The sequence below is a fragment of the Triturus cristatus genome, chromosome 2_1 (genome assembly GCF_964204655.1).
Source record: "Triturus cristatus chromosome 2_1, aTriCri1.1, whole genome shotgun sequence".
Lineage (NCBI taxonomy): Eukaryota > Metazoa > Chordata > Amphibia > Caudata > Salamandridae > Triturus > Triturus cristatus.
The window spans coordinates 439,714,502-439,732,113 of NC_140581.1; the positions used below are offsets into that span (position 1 = coordinate 439,714,502).

Sequence of the window (17,612 nt, forward strand, 5' to 3'; positions counted from 1 at the left end):
TTCGCCCACCTTAAACGCCTCCCCTGGTCTGTTGGCCGTAGAGTAATATCCACTTGTTTGTTCATTTCTAGGTGGCCCTTATAGAATAATTCTATAACCAAGGGATTGTGATCACTAAAGGTACTCCATTTGGTACTAACCTCTGTGATCCAATGTTTTGCAAAGGGAGATATCAGTATATAATCTATAATAGAGGAGCATCCTCTTCCTTTAAAAGTTGGCACAAGAGTGCCCTCTGCGCCTGGGACAACCAAATCAATAGTGTGTACTAATGTATGAGTACCAATTAATTTAGTTAATGTTGTGCCCTCAGTGCTGTGCTCAAAGTGCGGCCCCTTCATGACCGGGCAGAGATCCCAGTCTGCAGTTACTGGTAACAAATTTGGGCAGAGATGACAATTTAAATCTCCCATTAGTAACACAAATGGTTCTCCCCCCCCCCCCCCCCCTTTCCTTAGATCGGCTTCTTGGTTCAATCTGGCATCTAATTCCCGCAGAGCAGCATTCCTACCGTTTAAAGAGCCTGAGTTATAAATATTAAATAACTGTACTCTCAGCCCTTGTCCTTGGAATGTTACTGCTTGAAGGGTGTGTGATGTCCAAGTTGGCAAAATCCATTTTCCCTTAAGGTTAATATCCACATACAGTATTAACCCTCCCCTTGCCCTTCCTGCCCTGCTCTCCTGGGCTGGGACAAAAAAACACTTATAGCCCTCCAAATGATAGACATCGGACTTAACCGCCCAGGTCTCCTGTAGAGCTAATATATGAAAGCCACATAGTTGATTCCTCCAATCTACATTTTCAAATTTTCCAGCTAGGCCTGCTATGTTCCAGGAGGCTATATTCACCCTTCCCCCCCCCGACGCCCTCCCCACATTTAGACCCTGGGCATTTGGCCTAACTACATCCCTCCTCATTGTCGTGGGCTCCTGTTTCTCCCCGTCCTGCTTTAACGGGGTAACTTCCAGCCCATTCAGCTTATGACTTCCCCGAGATGGTAATTCGCTAATATCTGTGGACATCCTTCTTTCCATCCCCTCCTGGTGTACCTCTAATTTGGGTAGTCAATCATTTTCATCCAAAGACTGAAGGGGACTGAATCTATTCGTCCACTGTAGGCCACCCTGATTTACTAATGGCAGGCCACTGTACAGATATCAGATATCCTTGCCCTATATCCGTCTACTCCTCTATCCTTTCTTCCCTGAATGTAAGTTGAGGGGTAGGCGACACAGTTTCTAGGATAGAAGTACCCTAGTGACATAGATCGTATAGTACTGGTTGCATTCCTGTTATGGTTACCCAGTATATACTCCACTAGGTTCGGGTTCCTAAAGTTTGCAATAATGCAATCCCCTTCAATATCTTTCCTTCTGCTTCCCAACCAGGCTACTCTCCTAACATGTATAATTTCTCCAGTTTCCTGCCCTTGTAATGGTCTATGGATGTTCAACCAGTTGATAATCTTGTTTTTGAGTTCCGTGTATGACTCTTTCTGACCCATCCTAAGTTCAGGTACCCCAGCAAATACCACAACATAGGGACTTGCTTGAGGAGGTAAATTTACCCATGGGAGGGGGGAATGGGTTCTGTCCATATGCTCCTGTCCTGCCTGGTGATTATCATTCTGACTGTGAATGGGCAAATTCCCTGTCTGAGTAGTATTGGGCTGCACATGGCTTTTATGGCTATCATAATTCCCATCTTTTTGGATACTTCTATCCTCCGAGTTAGCTGAGACTTTAGGAAATGCATGGACTTGTACAATAGTACATGGTTCATTACTTGCACAATTGTTGTTAGCAGGAATTGGCCGTGATAAGGTAGTCACTGATGGTGTAGAATTTCCAGTGAGGTTGGAATTTGTAGACTCCTTCATCTTAGCCTTTTTGTAATTCATTAGCAATTTTATCTAATTTACTAACTAATGATTTTATTTGGGTGGTAATGAAAGTTTCAAGATGTATTTGGAGGTCGGCAATTATAGGATGCAGCCACCCTGGCGGAATTAAGGGACCTGGTACTTCTACTTCCACAACCTCATCGTCTATTGTGTGTGTCTTGCCACCCCCACTAGTTGGTTTCAGTTTTCTGGTATGTATATTCTTTGCACCCCGTCTATTAGTTCTATTTCGGATTCTGGCTGTTCTTTTTCCAGCCCTGTTGGGGGGTAGCCCAATGTCTGTTACCCGTTGGCCACAGGGGACAGCTTTAAGTGAAGCATCAAGACTGTCATTTTGTAAGCTTTCACAGAGATTTATATCTGCAATTTGTGAGGGTATGGTTTGTATAGATGTGTGGGAAGTATTTATGGGTATCATCGATAAGCGTCTCTGTGTGCGCTCAATCTCTCCATTGACAGCCCCAATAACCTTCCTTAACATTAAATCTATTGCAGTTGGTGGTGCTGTGTATCTTACTGGGGTATTAGTGTCAAGTCCTATTTGTGTGGAAATAAGTGAAGTACATGGTTTCCTCTTGGTAGAGCGCGTTTTTGGTTTAGTAGCCATAGTGCAATTTTTAACAATATTCCCTACCTCCTAGTGCGCTCACAACGGGATGGCTAGGTAATATTAGACAACCTAACTTTGTCGAACACAGTTTAGATCAATTACAATCCCTTACGTGAGAAGTCTATTGTCCACTGTATACGAGTATTGTACATTGCCCACAATTCGCAATTAAGAAGTTGTGACTTGATAGGTCGAACACGGTACCTGGTTCGACATCCAAGGGGGGTGGCCCAGCCCAGCCTACTCCGGCCACAGAGGGCCCACCCTTTGCCCGGGCTTTGCCCGGCGCTGCCCGCGCGCTGTTCCCGCGACGTGGGAGGTGAGCTGGGATTTAAAGCGCCTCCAGGCGCGTGAGCTACGTTTCCGGGTTCCGCCTTCCGGCGCTTAGGAGCCTGGGAAATGGAGTCCCCTCCGCACGGTGGGCGCAGTGTTTGGAAATGCGGCAGCGGGAGGGAGAGAGGGCAACAGCAAACAGGACGGCCACAGAAGAACACGGGTAGGTTCCAAGTCCCAGAGATAGCCACAGACCAGCTTAGGCGCCCGCTCCACCGGAGGTGAGCTGGGATTTAAAGCGCCTCCAGGTGCGTGAGCTACGTTTCCGGGTTCCGCCTTCCGGCGCTTAGGAGCCTGGGAAATGGAGTCCCCTCCGCACGGCAGCCGCGGTGTTTGGAAATGCGGCGGCGGGAGGGAGAGAGGGCAACAGCAAACAGGACAGCCACAGTAGAACACAGGTAGGTTCTAAGTCCCAGAGATAGCCACAGACCAGCTTAGGCGCCCGCTCCACCGGAGGTGAGCTGGGATTTAAAGCGCCTCCAGGCGCGTGAGCTACGTTTCCGGGTTCCGCCTTCCCGCGCTTAGGAGCCTGGGAAATGGAGTCCCCTCCGCACGGCGGCCGCGGTGTTTGGAAATGCGGCGGCGTGAGGGAGAGAGGGCAACAGCAAACAGAACGGCCACAGAAGAACACAGGTAGGTTCCAAGTCCCAGAGATAGCCACAGACCAGCTTAGGCGCCCGCTCCACCGGAGGTGAGCTGGGATTTAAAGCGCCTCCAGGCGCGTGAGCTACGGATCCGGGTTCCGCCTTCCGGCGCTTAGGAGCCTGGGAAATGGAGTCCCCTCCGCACGGCGGCCGCGGTGTTTGGAAATGCGGCGGCGGGAGGGAGAGAGGGCAACAGTAAACAGGACGGCCACAGAAGAACACAGGTAGGTTCTAAGTCCCAGAGATAGCCACAGACCAGCTTAGGCGCCCCTAATGTCCCTAATGAAAATCCCTTGTGCTCGAGCGATACAAATTCCCCACCCCTGAACCTATTGTGTTTCATCTAGACTCTGCCACAATTGGACCAGCAGCACACCCCTCTTCCTGCCCCACGTAAGGCTGACTGTGGGGACTGGATGCATCACTGCTGTGATGGAGATCTCATCTGGGAGAGGTATAGATCAGAGAACTTTGTTCTTTGGAAGAAACCCATCTTCACATCAACCTGTTGGTGTTGTGGCCTATTCACCAGGTGCTAAAGAGCTTCCTACTGGCAAAAACAGGCTGATTCCGATCCTCACAAACAACACCACCACCATGTGGTACTGCAACAAGCAAGTTCTTGGTCCAGTGTCAAGAGGCACTTCGCCTCTGGAGCTGGCCGTAGCGCCATGGCATTTCAATTGATAAGAAACAAATTGATTTTAATTATTTGAAGATTATCATTATAGTTCTTGCCTTGGTAGAGCTCTGCAACAAACAAACAGGGTAGGAATTATTTTTGACTGTGCTTTCCATTTTTTGGGATTGAAAACTTTTTCACGCTTCAGCAATGGCTTCTGGACAAGATCAGTAGCCATGGTGAAGTCCAGATGACTATGCTCAGGACAGCAACAAAGAACTGGAAGATCTCCATTCTGAGGGTTCCCTATCACCACCCAACTCCATCATGCGGCATTTTCACCCAGAACTTCCTGGAGAAATCATCCAAATATGTAATATATTTTGTGCCACAAAAAAACTGAGCTATGAAAGTTGTGAAAAGTAAACCTTTGGGACATCTTTAATGCTCAACCATCTTAATGCTTGGCATGGACACCTTTTTAATGTGACAAAAAGAAAGAGGTATTTGTGTCTGCCTCCACAGTACAGCACACCAATACTCAAGTGAGAGGTTGCCACAGGATGTCTCTCCATAGTATCAGGATGAGCATGATCTGTGCTATGCCAGTATTTTATTTTGCACTGTTTGGTCCTTGGAGTGGTGAACTCCATTGGAGAGCAGAATGCTTTGATAAAAATCGAGAGGTTTCACACAAGCAGACCTGTAAGAAGTAATGTTTTTTAATCCAACTTCCTCTTCCACTTTTGCGGTTGTATTTTTTTTTATCTTTCTGAAATGAGTGAAAATACAAAAAAACCTAAAAGGTTGTTTAAAAAATAAAAAAGTGACTTTCCAGAATCAGCTTTTATGGTTTGATTTTTTTTTTTACATTTATGTTGTTTGTTTTGTATGTGAGTGAGTCTGGGTGAATCATTGTAGGTGACATACTTGAGAAGAAATAAGTGAGTAAAACTGCGCTTTAGAGAGTCAGAAACCGACTGCGAAACTAAAGAAGTGAGGGTGACAAATGGTGTTGCTGGGGTTGTTAGCAGTGCCTGGTCTTCAGCCAGGGCCTCCACCCAATTCGCGACGGACTGACAATCCTTAATGTGCACTATCTTCAACTAAGGTCCCTGTCATGCAAGGGCTCTGGCCATGCACATTCGTGGTACTGTGAACCCCACCTCCTGAGGGTAACTGGCCTCTGGCTGTGCGCAGCAGAGATGGGCCATGCTCAACATGGGTAGGATGCAAGGTGGCCTCCGCCCAGAACCTGCCCCCCCCACCTGTGTGGCTGGGCACACTAAGCTGGGGTGGACCATAGAGGCAAGGCCCTGCGCCCCACTCTCTGCGCATGGCCTCGGACAGTGCACACCAGGGTGGGCCAAAGTATCTGACCTTAGGCCAGGCCTTGCACCTCACCCTTTTTGGGCATCAGACAACCTTGCTGAACCAGGGCCAGGCCCTCTACCCCTTGCTTCTTGTAATAGCTAAGATAAACATGTTTATTACCATAACATATTCATGCTTGATTTTTAGGTGGTATCGAGCACCTGAACTACTCTTTGGAGCTAAAATGTATGGCGTTGGTGTGGACATGTGGGCAGTTGGTTGTATATTGGCAGAATTACTTCTCAGGGTAAGTTAGCCTCAAAAACCCTCGCTAGGGTGCATTTATAGCGGAACTGAACACTGAGCCATATCTGTGTATTTGCTTCAGCCATCTCATTTGCAGTTGGCAGACCAAAATCGATCAAGCAAAGTGTGCCTTGATTTACATATTGTTGGCGCATCTTTGTTGAACGTCTTCTATGTACTTTAATGCAAATAATCCTGATACAAACTGTTTTGTGCCTTTTATTTTCAGCTGTTATCTAGAATTTGAGATTGTGCCATGCACATGTAGTTTTATAAATTGATCTGTTATACCGAGTTGTGTTATTGAATGATCTCTTGTATTTCAGTGCTAAAGTTTATCATGCTTGCTTTTATAAATGTATTCTTATTGTATTTCAGAATTCTGACTGCACATCCATTACATTTTTGCAGTACAATCGCATTGTATGTGCGCTTCCAATTTTGTGCTCGTCAAGCTAGTACAACCATTGCCAATTTTCTCAGTAGGAACTTTTCTCTAGTTGCTTCCATCTTTGTTTTTGTATCTGGCTTCTTCTGTTTACTTGCTGTTTATGAATAGTTTTCTTCATAATTTTGTCATTGGGGTCTTTTTATGTCGAGCCTAGCAGCAGCGGGCATGCGCTGCTCGCTCTGCAAGGCATGCAGTAGTTGAGTATGCTGTGTAAGCCTTGCCCACTCTCCCCCTATACTTTTCATTGGCTGGTGTCATTGTCCTTGATAAATGCTGGCTTCTGATTCATTATGAGGCTTGTTAGTCCCTCCTGGTTACCGTCCTGTCTCCATTAGGTACCACCCATGAGGACTCGATCTTTTACTATGTCCTAACTCGGGAGCTTTCATTACCAGTTCCAAGAACTGTTTACCTCATTAAGGGACACAGCACGCACGGGGTGCCAGCTTCGGTAATGGCGGCCGCTTCCTAGCCTAATTTACATTTCGTGTTCTGTTTTTTTTTTTTAATATTTCAAACTTTAATAAGGAGCACGGCGCCCGCTTCAGGGACACCACGCTCAGTTTATTATTATTTATTTTTTAATTTAACACCGAGCGCGGCGCCCACTTCAGGGACACCGCTTCAGGGAGACTGCGCTCGGTTTATTTTATTATTTTTCTTGGTCTGGGGTAGACAAATCTGAAAGTGTCGCTGTGAACTCAGAACCTGAGATGGAGAGGCTACCGCCCCCCCACCCCTGTGGATGTTTTTGCCTAACATGGTTTACGACCGTCTTTTTTCCCCCCGAAAGTCCTTGATTTCTCCGTCTTTCCCTCAATTTAATATTCTTCACCGTTTTCACTTGTCTGCCCGTGGCTTTGCTGGTTAAGCCCCCACCCCACGCTGCTTCTCCACAGTGCCCATTTCTATCTCCACAAAATGCCTTCTTTGTTCATTTCGACCACCCTATCTCTTCTTTACTTATAATCCCCCCATCCCTGCCTCACATTTCTGCTTTGTAACATTCAATTTCACATCTCAAAATTACTTCTTTATAGCTTTCATGTCTTTTGGTACTACTTTTGACTGCAATAGACCTTTTGCTTACGGTATACTTAAATGAGCTTTGCGTCTCCCCCTTTCAACATCTGGTTTTGTAGACAAGCCTCTTTCAGCCTTAGGGTGGAGACTTTGAGGGAGGTTTAGATTTTAGTGAGCAGGTTACCCTGTTCGCCAAACTGTCAGTCTGCCGACTCTATGTGCACGAACGGACTGTCATGCTTCCACCAGCCGGTCCACCAGCATACTCTCCCCCCCCGCCCCCCCTCCCCCCCTGGACTTCGTACCATAGGTTTCAGCTCCTAAGACCTCTGTCCTAATGAAGGCAGACATTCTGACATAATTGCTCTCCTGTTCTGTTCCAGATTTGTGAGAAAAAGCTTAGTGGTCCCAAATAGAACAAGCATTTATAATGCAATAGGTCTCGTATTCACGTACTGACATTGTAAATGACACTGCCTTTATTTATGTGTTCAGAAAACCTGGAAAGTACAAAGTGTGTAACTAAAAGGAATTGTTATTTACAATGACAATAGCTCAAACTCTCACAAATGCGAAACCTTTTGCATTGCAAATGCTTGTTTTCTTTTTGTGGCTGGGAATACAAGCTTGAAGCAAATAAGAATTGCCTAAGGCTCATCTAAAACAATTTAGGTTCTGCTACAAGGGTCTTTGCTTCCATCTGCCTGTGGCTGAATTTCAAACAACTTTGCTGTGGACTTCAGTTGGAGCATTTGTAAATGACACTACTAATATCTAGGGAGCCCTTGAAATTATCTTCCCTTTAATGCCATTAACCAAATACTTTGTCTTCCACTGTGGCAGGTTTAGTAAGCTCTTCATTTATATATAGAGACAAAGATGAGTGTAGGGATAAAATCCTCAGGATTACTCCCAACATGCTAAACAGTGTGAACTACCATATACAAACCTTTGGGACATCTTTAAAGCTCAACCATCCTAATGCTGGTCATGGATGCCAGTTTAATATGCTCCAATGAAAGAGGGACTGGGAAGAGGTATCTGTTATGTCGATTTGTATAGCGCACTAATCACCCGTGAGGGTATCCAGCACTTGGGCAGGTGTGTAGGTGTGTGGTCCCTCGATGTTTAATCGAAATGCCAGGTCTTCAGATTCAGGTACTCAAGAAGTGAGGAGGAGGCTCTGATGTGTTGACTGGGGTTGTTCTATGTTTTCGGTGTGATAGCAGAGAAAGCGCAACCTCCTGCTCTGCTTTTGGGGATGCGGGGAGGTAGTGCAAGTGAGAGGCAGAACATAGATGTCTGGCGGGCTGGTGAAAGTGTATGCATCCAATTACAAGCACAACACAATGTGATGGTCAACCGCCATTTTTCCCCCACACCACCAGCCACCGATAAAGAAACGTCGGTTAGCTCAATCTGAAGAGAAAACATTCTGGACAGTTCCCACAGAGTCCTAATCTGAATCCATCTGAAGCCTGGCACGGTCCCATGTACATGTATTCGATAAATCCCACCTATCTGTGTATGTAATGCAAGTGGCAGGGGAGCAACCCATAAAAATGGATAATTATGGATCTTGCCACCCCAGTATGTGCTCTGAGAAGAGCACCCAGTAGAAACAGGTAGCAGCCCTTGCAAATAGAACTGTGAAACTAGCTGTATTATACACTGTGATGAATCCACCACGCGTCAGCAAAGGAGCAACCATTGCACTACCCACAACGATACTTGGTGCAAGGGATTCTGCCAGATGTGCCAAGGCTCAACTCATTAGAAAGGGCACTATGAAGCCAACGCCAGAAATAGTGACTCCGTCAATTGTCTGCAATGTGAGCAGTGCCAACATACCCATTATCAAACGATTTCCATCGAAAAGGACAAATCCTTGAAAAGTCAGTACTAAGTGCAAGGTGGAGGAGGCGCAACGCTAGTCTTAAGTGCCTGGCCGGCTGGACCTTTCCATCTGAAGAGTGCATTTCCAAATGTGAGTTAATAAAGATCTTCTGAAATGGAGATGTGTGTTTCTCACTGTCTCTCTGTCTCCGTGTCCAGAATGTAACAGTTTTGGATCCCAGAACCCTTTCATCTTTGCATGTGTCTAAAACTTGAGTTACTGTAAATTATTGAATAGTAACATAACGTTTACTGCACTTATTATTAACAAAATTGTGCCATTAAGTGTCTATTGTTAGTATTGAAAGAACTTCAAAGTTCTGACAATGAACAGTTTTGCCTTCCGTTGTACAAGACATACATGCTAATTTGACGATAATTAGCTGCATCAAAGCCAGATGTAGTTTGTGTGACCAGCTATGTGTGTCCTTTCACTTTTGCAGGTTCCATTTCTTCCAGGCGATTCAGATCTGGATCAATTAACACGAATATTTGAAACGTTGGGTACTCCAGTAGAAGAACAGTGGCCTGTAAGTTTACTAATTTCACAGCGTCCTAGAACTTTTTTAATTGATGGAAATAGTTCTGTACATTTTCCCTGCACAGCAGGTTTCCATTCTCCATGTTTTCAACAAACTCCAGTTCAATAATATCCGACCTGAGTGATTCATCTCTAACTGCAACATTGCCCACCTACGGAATCCCCCTCCTTTGCCCCCTTGGTTGTTCCCTACATGTTCTCTCAGGAACATGCCTGAGAGACGCTATTGTTTTTTTAAGTATCTCTAGATATTTATAATCCTAGATCAGAATAAAACCTAGAGGCCAGAATGTTTGATTTATAAAGGGGGAGGCCATATAGAGCATGGCTCCTCGTGACGCCAAATAGCGAACAACTCCACTGCTATAGGATCATGATGGCCCTCCTAAAGCCAAGCAATGTTTTTTTTATTTTGCCTATAGACTTAAGTGTTGAATTGGGCTTATGTTCTCTGGAGATCTGAAGATTAAACTAGAGCCATGGGGTTAATTGTTTTTTTTCCTTCTTATGGGAACACCCTTTAAAAAACGAAGGACATAATTAAACATTGGAGATCCTCCTCTTTATAATTATGTCACTCATTCCCATGCCTGCTGGGGAATGTGAGCATTGCAGTAATCCCTGAGCAGCACCCACTAAATCCTGAGGAACTAAAGTGCCCTCTGGCAGTTACAGCCAGAAGAGACTCTCAAGTCCATTTGGGATTGGATCAAACTCACTTTGTTACAGAACCAGCATACTGAGGTCCACATGGGGTTTTTGTATATAGCGTGTGTTATTTTCATCTGACGTGTTTGTCTCTCACCCAGGGGAGCCCTAGGTCTTAGAAGTTTTTTTTAAATGCACATATTATGATATCTTTGCATGGGTGACTTTTGTCAATAATTCTGGGACAGCAGCACTTGAGGTACAGTGTTTGTTTCAGCCAAGCTACTCGTAGAATCTCATTACATGAACTGACATTAAAAAAGTTTATAGTAGAGGGTGTAGAGTATTAGACTAAGAAATTACGGGCTGGGTGCATAGGGTCCAGTGGGCAGTAGTTTTACTGTTACTTAATTTCTCCAGTATGCGTCTTCCATTCACCCTTGTTTTCTAGGTTTCTTTGGAATTTATATTCCAATCAGTAAGCATCTGACAACATATATCTTTTGGAATTTGGGTAAAAATTGTCACATTTCGCAATAAACATGCCCATGTCATTTTCTATGTAGAGTTTAAACCCACCTCTCCACTGTGCTGTTTTTACTGTCACTGTGGTGCTGTTTTTATAGTGTTGCAAGGCTGAATCTAAGAAGTCAAGAGCATTTACACTTATTGCCTGTTGTCCACAGGTATTATTCATGCTATGTTACAAGTTCAGAAAGTGTACAGTATGTTTTGGGATTTATTTTAAATATTTTTAAAATTTATATATGTAATATTTTGTGAGAGATAGGCCAGTGACCAAATCCTTAATCGATTTGTATTACGGATATTTAGCCAAGCACAGCCTTTTGGTTTCCAAATGTACTATCTATGAGTAGGAACTAAGAATGCAAGTCTAAACTACAGAAATCGTATCTTCAACACAACCCATGCCTTCATTTCAGTTGCTAAACGTTTTGATCAGCTTAGGATGCTTGCAGACTAACATTGGTTCTAAGTATGAGCTTTAACCAAGACAAATATTCTGCATATAATGCCTTCAGATTTCTATCAATCTCCCTTGAAAGCACAGTGAGAGTACTAATGGTCATCTTTCTTGTATTTCCCATCTATTCTGTAGGGCATGTCTAGTCTTCCAGACTATGTTACTTTTAAAATGTTCCCTGGAACTCCGCTTCAACATATCTTCAGCGCGGCTGGTGATGATTTGCTGGATCTTCTACAAGGCTTGTTCACTTTCAATCCATGTTCTCGACTTACTGCATCACAGGTATTCTATGACACTTGCGTCTTTAATATTTCAATTGCAAACAATCCTATTTGTAAATATCACACCTGAGAAAAATTGGATTCCTTGTTTTAAACATTTTTGTAAAAGTCTTTGTCTTGCTATTCCTTATGATTCCATCTGACAAATACATCTCACTGTGATACTCTCCCAGAAAATGTGTTTATTCTAATGTGTGGTTTGAGACGAGTTAATCAGCATAAACTGGCTGCAGATTATATAAAACATAAATAAAAAATGATATAGATATTTTTGAATGAGGAAACAAAAGTTGAATGGGTGGAATGCTTAAATTAGTCCAATCCACAGATAATTAATTACTCAGGCCGTATTTCAGTCCATGGTTTTTTTACCACTGTGCCACCTCAGGCATGACCCAGCAATATGCATTTCAGTCTTGGTCCTGCTCCAATCAGAACAGTCCATCCAGAACTGCCAGGCCTGGTCCTCCTGTGAATGAGAGCGCAGGCCACTCCAGGCTGGTGTGAGGGTGGTTGGCACTATTCAGTGAGGTGCAGCTTGACTTCTACGGCAGGCACAGTGACCACAGAACCCATGTCTGGGCGTGCCCGTCACACTGAGGAAAACATAAAAGGGATGGGCGGAATGCTTGGATTAATCTCAGTCACCTCATAGAAACTTTGAATGTCACAGGGCACTGGCACTGGCACTTTAAGGTGTCTAGATGTTGGGTGCCTATTATGCCAGCCCCACCTAGAAAGTATTTCTTATATCTTTACTTTGTATCCGAGCTGAAAGAGCATTATGAAAGCTGTTTGATGGACATTATTTGGAAGCAAATTGCCTGCTCCGTTAGTGTAGCTGTCCTGCTACGTAATAGCATGTTTGAGGGATTAAACATTATTGCAGCGGCCAACAAGCGATTTGTACATTAAAAACAGTAACAGCAAATCAATAGCTTCATCCTTACTTTAAGTCTAAAACATGTTTATTGGGGCAAAATATGAAAAATATCCCAAATAAGCACTTTGAGAGATAGCGCTTCGTCTTATGAAATCATGGGCAGTGCGGTGCAACTCCTCCCACAATTTACTTGCTTAATGCATTTTCAACTCCTAAGCAGCAATGGAAAAGATGCACATGACAGAAACCTAAACGCAAGACAATGGGAGTTTCTCATGAGAACCACAGAGATTACCCTGAAAATGTACAGATAAAGTACATTTCTTAGACACTTAAAAGTGCAAATATGTAATGAAGGCTGAATACGTCAGAAGCGTGAGGACCGAGTAGACCTAAGTATAATATCGTGGGTTGCTTGTGTTTCGGTTCAGAGACAAGACTGATTGGCATACGGCTTGGTTCAACCTGAGGTGGCTTGGTGTAGAAAATAACGATGTTGATTGGTCACTGCAGACAGAGGCTGCAGGCTCTGGCCAGGACACCAACCGAGCTGAACCAGCAAGAGGGTTCTGGCCTTGCGATGCTCGGTGACAGGAGGTATACCTTTGGTCCTCTTCTCCAAGGCCCAGGAGCGATGTGTGCAGGGGTATCTTTAGGCATCAGGTTTTTTCTTACCGGAGCAGTCGTAGTTAAGGGAGCCTGCATACACAGGCTGTAGGCGACATCTGGGAGTCCAGAAGGGGGTGAAACCACGATGGACTCGAACTCTGGTGGGCTGGGGGATCTTGTTGACACTGGTGGCCCACTGCAACACTTTCCGGTGGCGATGGATACAGTAGTGGCTTCAGGTTTCGAGGTTCCGGAGGCCTCAAAGTCTTCTATTTTGGGGTTTATTTAGAACAAGTCTGCTGTTCACTGAAGGTCTTTAGTCTTTTTCGAAGGCAGGCAGTCCTCCCAGGTTTCTGGAGTCAACAGCTGGAGGACAAGACGAATTTGGCTTAGTTTTCGGCGAGGGATGCAGACAGGCTGGCAGGGTTGGTACCAGGTCAACTGCTTCTTTTCTCCTCTTCTGCGGCTCTTCCATGTCCTCTCTCTTCTTAGGTCGTCGTGATCTGCTTCTCTGGCTTCCCTATATACTGAATTCAGGGGCAATAGGGGAGTGTAGGGTAGTAGCCAATGGGGTCACTACATCTCGTATATGACCACTTCCTGTGAGAAGTGGACATAACCCTACAGTCTTGTATGTGCTTGGTGAGGGGGCCTTTAGAGTGGCGCAATTCGTGCTGCAGCCCTTAGCCGCTGCCTTTAGTACCTCAGGCCCTAGATACCAGGGTACCATTTACTAGAGAGTTCGAGAGGGTGCTAAATATTTGGCCAATTGGGGCAAACAATTGTACAGTTTTGAGGAAAAAGCTCTGGCACTGGAGATCTGGTTAACAGGTACCCAGTGCAATTTTAGTCAAAATACCATTATTTACCATGCAATAACTGGGGGTGACCATGTCAAATAGGCTAACTTTCCTACATTCCTACATTAAGTCTTTACAACATGAGTATTTGTGCAGTATTAATGACCTCTGAGAGTACATTTCTAATATGCTATTGTTTCCTGATTACCTTTAGGGTGATGGTGAAGATGGTGATGATGATCCCAAAAGGCATAACTCACTCCCTAAGGACTAAACAAATGTTTACATGTTCACTAACCAACTAGTGGGCTTGATACATCTCCTGAATCTGATTTTCAGGTTACTCATATAGCCATTTCTGTTTATCATGTACACTATACACCTAACTTTGATGAAGTTGGCTTGGGCTTTGAACATCACTTTGCATACTGAGCAGCTGAAGCTACATTCTTTTGAGGTTTTGTCTGATAAACAGTTAACAAATGCTGTTCTTCAACTAGGAAGTATCAGCCTGCACCATTGGATCCTTCCCTTTTCTTGTCTCTTTCCAACGCCATAGAACTGGCCCGGATAGGAGGACATTTTTTTGCTGTGTTTGGTACGAAACTGTGGGTAGCTGTGCGCTCTACAACACTATTAAATAAATAAATAAATAAATAGAGTTTAATTGGTCAGGTTTCAGACAGCAAAGGCAAACCAGTGCAATCCCAGCAATTATTCTGACTAGGAAGTCCTACGCTTCAGGAAAGAAAATCTTTTGCTCTGGTTGCTCTGCATTGACATTTTCAAACAGGAATTTGCTTATTTGCGAGGTACATCCACAGTCTGTTGGAGGTGGCCTCAGTGGCTATGGATATGTTACCTTTCTGTACTGAATTCAGGAAGATAGTAGATCTTTGAAGCAGACAACTCAGGTCGGCATGGGTGCAGTGGATCAATTGACTAGATCGAATAGTTCTTTTGTGGCACTCAAAATGCTTGCTTTATTGCACACAAGTGTTTTTTTCTGATGTGCAAATAAAGTTGGTGGGCAGGCCGTATGATGGTAGAAGGCTGTTTGGTGACAAGGCCATTTCAAGCTATCAGTTATAAAGCCACTATGAGTCCTTCACGTTTTGTAACATGGCACTCCATGAGAGGGGGGTGGGGGAGTGAATCACTTTCTTTCACTGATCGTCATGAATAACTTTGGGCCATTTGTTCTTGCACATCTGAAGAGAAATTTTATTTTTTAGTTCTCTCTCTCTCTCTCTTCCCCATTCACCGCCCCCTCATCAACTCCCTCCATTGCCTCCCTCTGGTTGAGAGTAAGTTGTGTTGGGGCTTCGTCTTTGCTAATTAGTAAGTTAACTATAAATAGAGCAGTCAAAAGATCCTATACATTTTCTTGAACTCAGAGCAATCAGGTTCGGTGGCAACCAGTGAAAATAGTGGGGACTAACACCCTGTCGCCAAATTCCAGAACGTGGGCTTAGGAGGGGTGCTAGACCCGATTTTTTTTTTTAATGAGATCAAAAGATTATTTCAAGCACCATTTTCACTCATCACTGGTTCTGAAGGGGCACTATTTAAATATTTAAATTTGCTCATGGATGTCCAACCAATGAAGCCTTACACTCCTCCAGAGTTGACCCTATTAATTTCAAAATGAACCCCCGTTATCAAACATTACATCTGTTGTGCCTAGACCCGTGTTTTATCAATGGTTGATCCTGCTTCTATATGGTTACCTATCCTGTCCAAAGACGCTCCTATGAAACTGCTGCCAAAACATGCTACAGAGATGCTATTAAGGCCTACAATAAACTGATTCGGAAGGCAAGGACCGCACACTTTGCGAAACACAATAAAAAATAGCAGCAACCCCACCAAAACTATTTTCTCTCTTCTTAAGGGCATGATGAAACCCTCACTAGCGTCAGAGCACTCCTTATCCACTAACACTCAGTGTGAGGAAATGGCCAAGTTTTTCATTGGGAAAGTTTAGCGTAATTATGACAGCTTTAGTACAAATTGTAAGGACTCCGACTCACACTTGATGCTTTCCTTAAGACACCCTTCCCCATCCCTCCTCTCCTTCCCTCCTATTTCCTCTGAAGCGCTCGTAGCTCTGTTTAACAAGTTAAAGTCGGGTTCCCCAGATGACCCTCTTAGACCCGACCTCTTCCTAACATTCCAGGACTGTCTGATTCCTGGGTGGAACTGACAAATCTGTCTTTGTCATCCGCCTCGGAACCGTAATCGTGGAAACATGCAAAAGTTATTCCACTGCTTCTTTCCTCGCCAAAATGACAGAATCTCATGTCGATACTACTTTAACTCCGTTCCTGGAATCCAACTTAATTCTGGACCCTCCCAAAACGGTTTAATACCCCAGCATAGCACGGTATCTGCTCTGCTAGCAGTTAAAAAGCTTCTCTGTGTCTCACTGGATAAGGGCAGATCTTCGGCACTGATACTGCTCGTACAGCGCTCGACACGGTCTCTCATAAGATCTAGTTGCAACGGTTGTGGGAGATCGGTATCGGTGGCAAAGCTCTCTCCTGGTTCACGTCTTTTCTGGCTGGCAGAACTTTCCAAGTCATTTCCCTGCCCTATCATTCCCAGACTCAATTGGTACGTTGTGGGGTTTCCCAGGGCTCTGCATTGAGCCCCACTCTGTTCAATAGTTACATCCTCCTGCTGCCATTGTATGTGAAATCTCGCAACTTCACCTTCGTGTGATACGCCGATGACATGCAGCTGGTGTTCTCCTTCTCCAACAAGCCTATGCAGAATTTCAAGATCGGATCGCCATCTCTGAATGGATGGCTGCCAACTGCCTCCAATTTAAATCTGAAATCCTTCTCCTAGGAAGAGATACCCACCTATGGGGCAGTCATTGGTGGCCTCCCGCGCGCTAGGTCTGCCTCCACAGCCTATAACAGCTGTTAAGAACTTGGGTGTCTGGGTAGATCGTGCCCTGTCTTTTGATGCACAGTCAAAATCAGTAGCAGGCATTTGTTTCAGACTCTTACGAGGCTTAAATCCCATATTGGGACTCATTGAACAAAATAGCACTCCCGGTATTGGCACAAATGCAAAATATAAAACTTCTTAGCTAATTGTATACTTTGGTAAGCACAGGCATCAACCTTTCACATCACCTGTTCCAAGCCCCATGTATTGTGGTATACCCTGAACTGTAGATGGTATACTATACCACAATATATAAGTATGTTTTATAGAACTTATAAGTTTACAAATACATTATTTATACATGCAACCACAAAATTGACATTTACATATTATAATTGATATTTTAGAAATATAACTTCAAGATGTTTTCTATAATGTTACAGTACCCTTTATTTAATTTACACAATTCACGTCACGCCACTCCGGTTTATAAGAGTTCACTTAACGCTGCTGCACTCTACGCTGTTTACAGTATGCCAGGCCACTTTACTACACTCCACTATACACCACTAAATTATACACTAAACTACTGTAAATTACTCCACTGTACTTCACCCAGCTACACTGTACACCACTCCAGTCTACACCAATATACTCAACACAAATATACTGTTCACTACTGTATTCGACACCACTTTACTCTCCACCCCTACACTATTCTGCTTCCAACTGTACGCTATTCCTCTGAATGCAACTCCACCACTGAAATGTACGACAATATACTGTGAGCTATTTCAGTTTAAAAACCTACATTGTGGGGAGGAGCCTAGCGCGCAACCAAGATGGCCGCGTAGGCACA

General features: G+C 44.3%; 1 protein-coding gene across 1 annotated transcript in view; it reads left to right on the plus strand.

Moving 5' to 3' along the window:
• The window catches only part of CDK7 (cyclin dependent kinase 7), a 236,933-nt gene that overhangs the window by 178,985 nt on the left and 40,336 nt on the right, over nucleotides 1-17,612 (plus strand). The window contains exons 8-10 of the mRNA XM_085632210.1: nucleotides 5,637-5,736; nucleotides 9,549-9,635; nucleotides 11,415-11,564. Coding sequence (XP_085488336.1) covers nucleotides 5,637-5,736; nucleotides 9,549-9,635; nucleotides 11,415-11,564 — 337 coding nt within the window. The remainder of the gene's footprint in view (nucleotides 1-5,636; nucleotides 5,737-9,548; nucleotides 9,636-11,414; nucleotides 11,565-17,612) is intronic.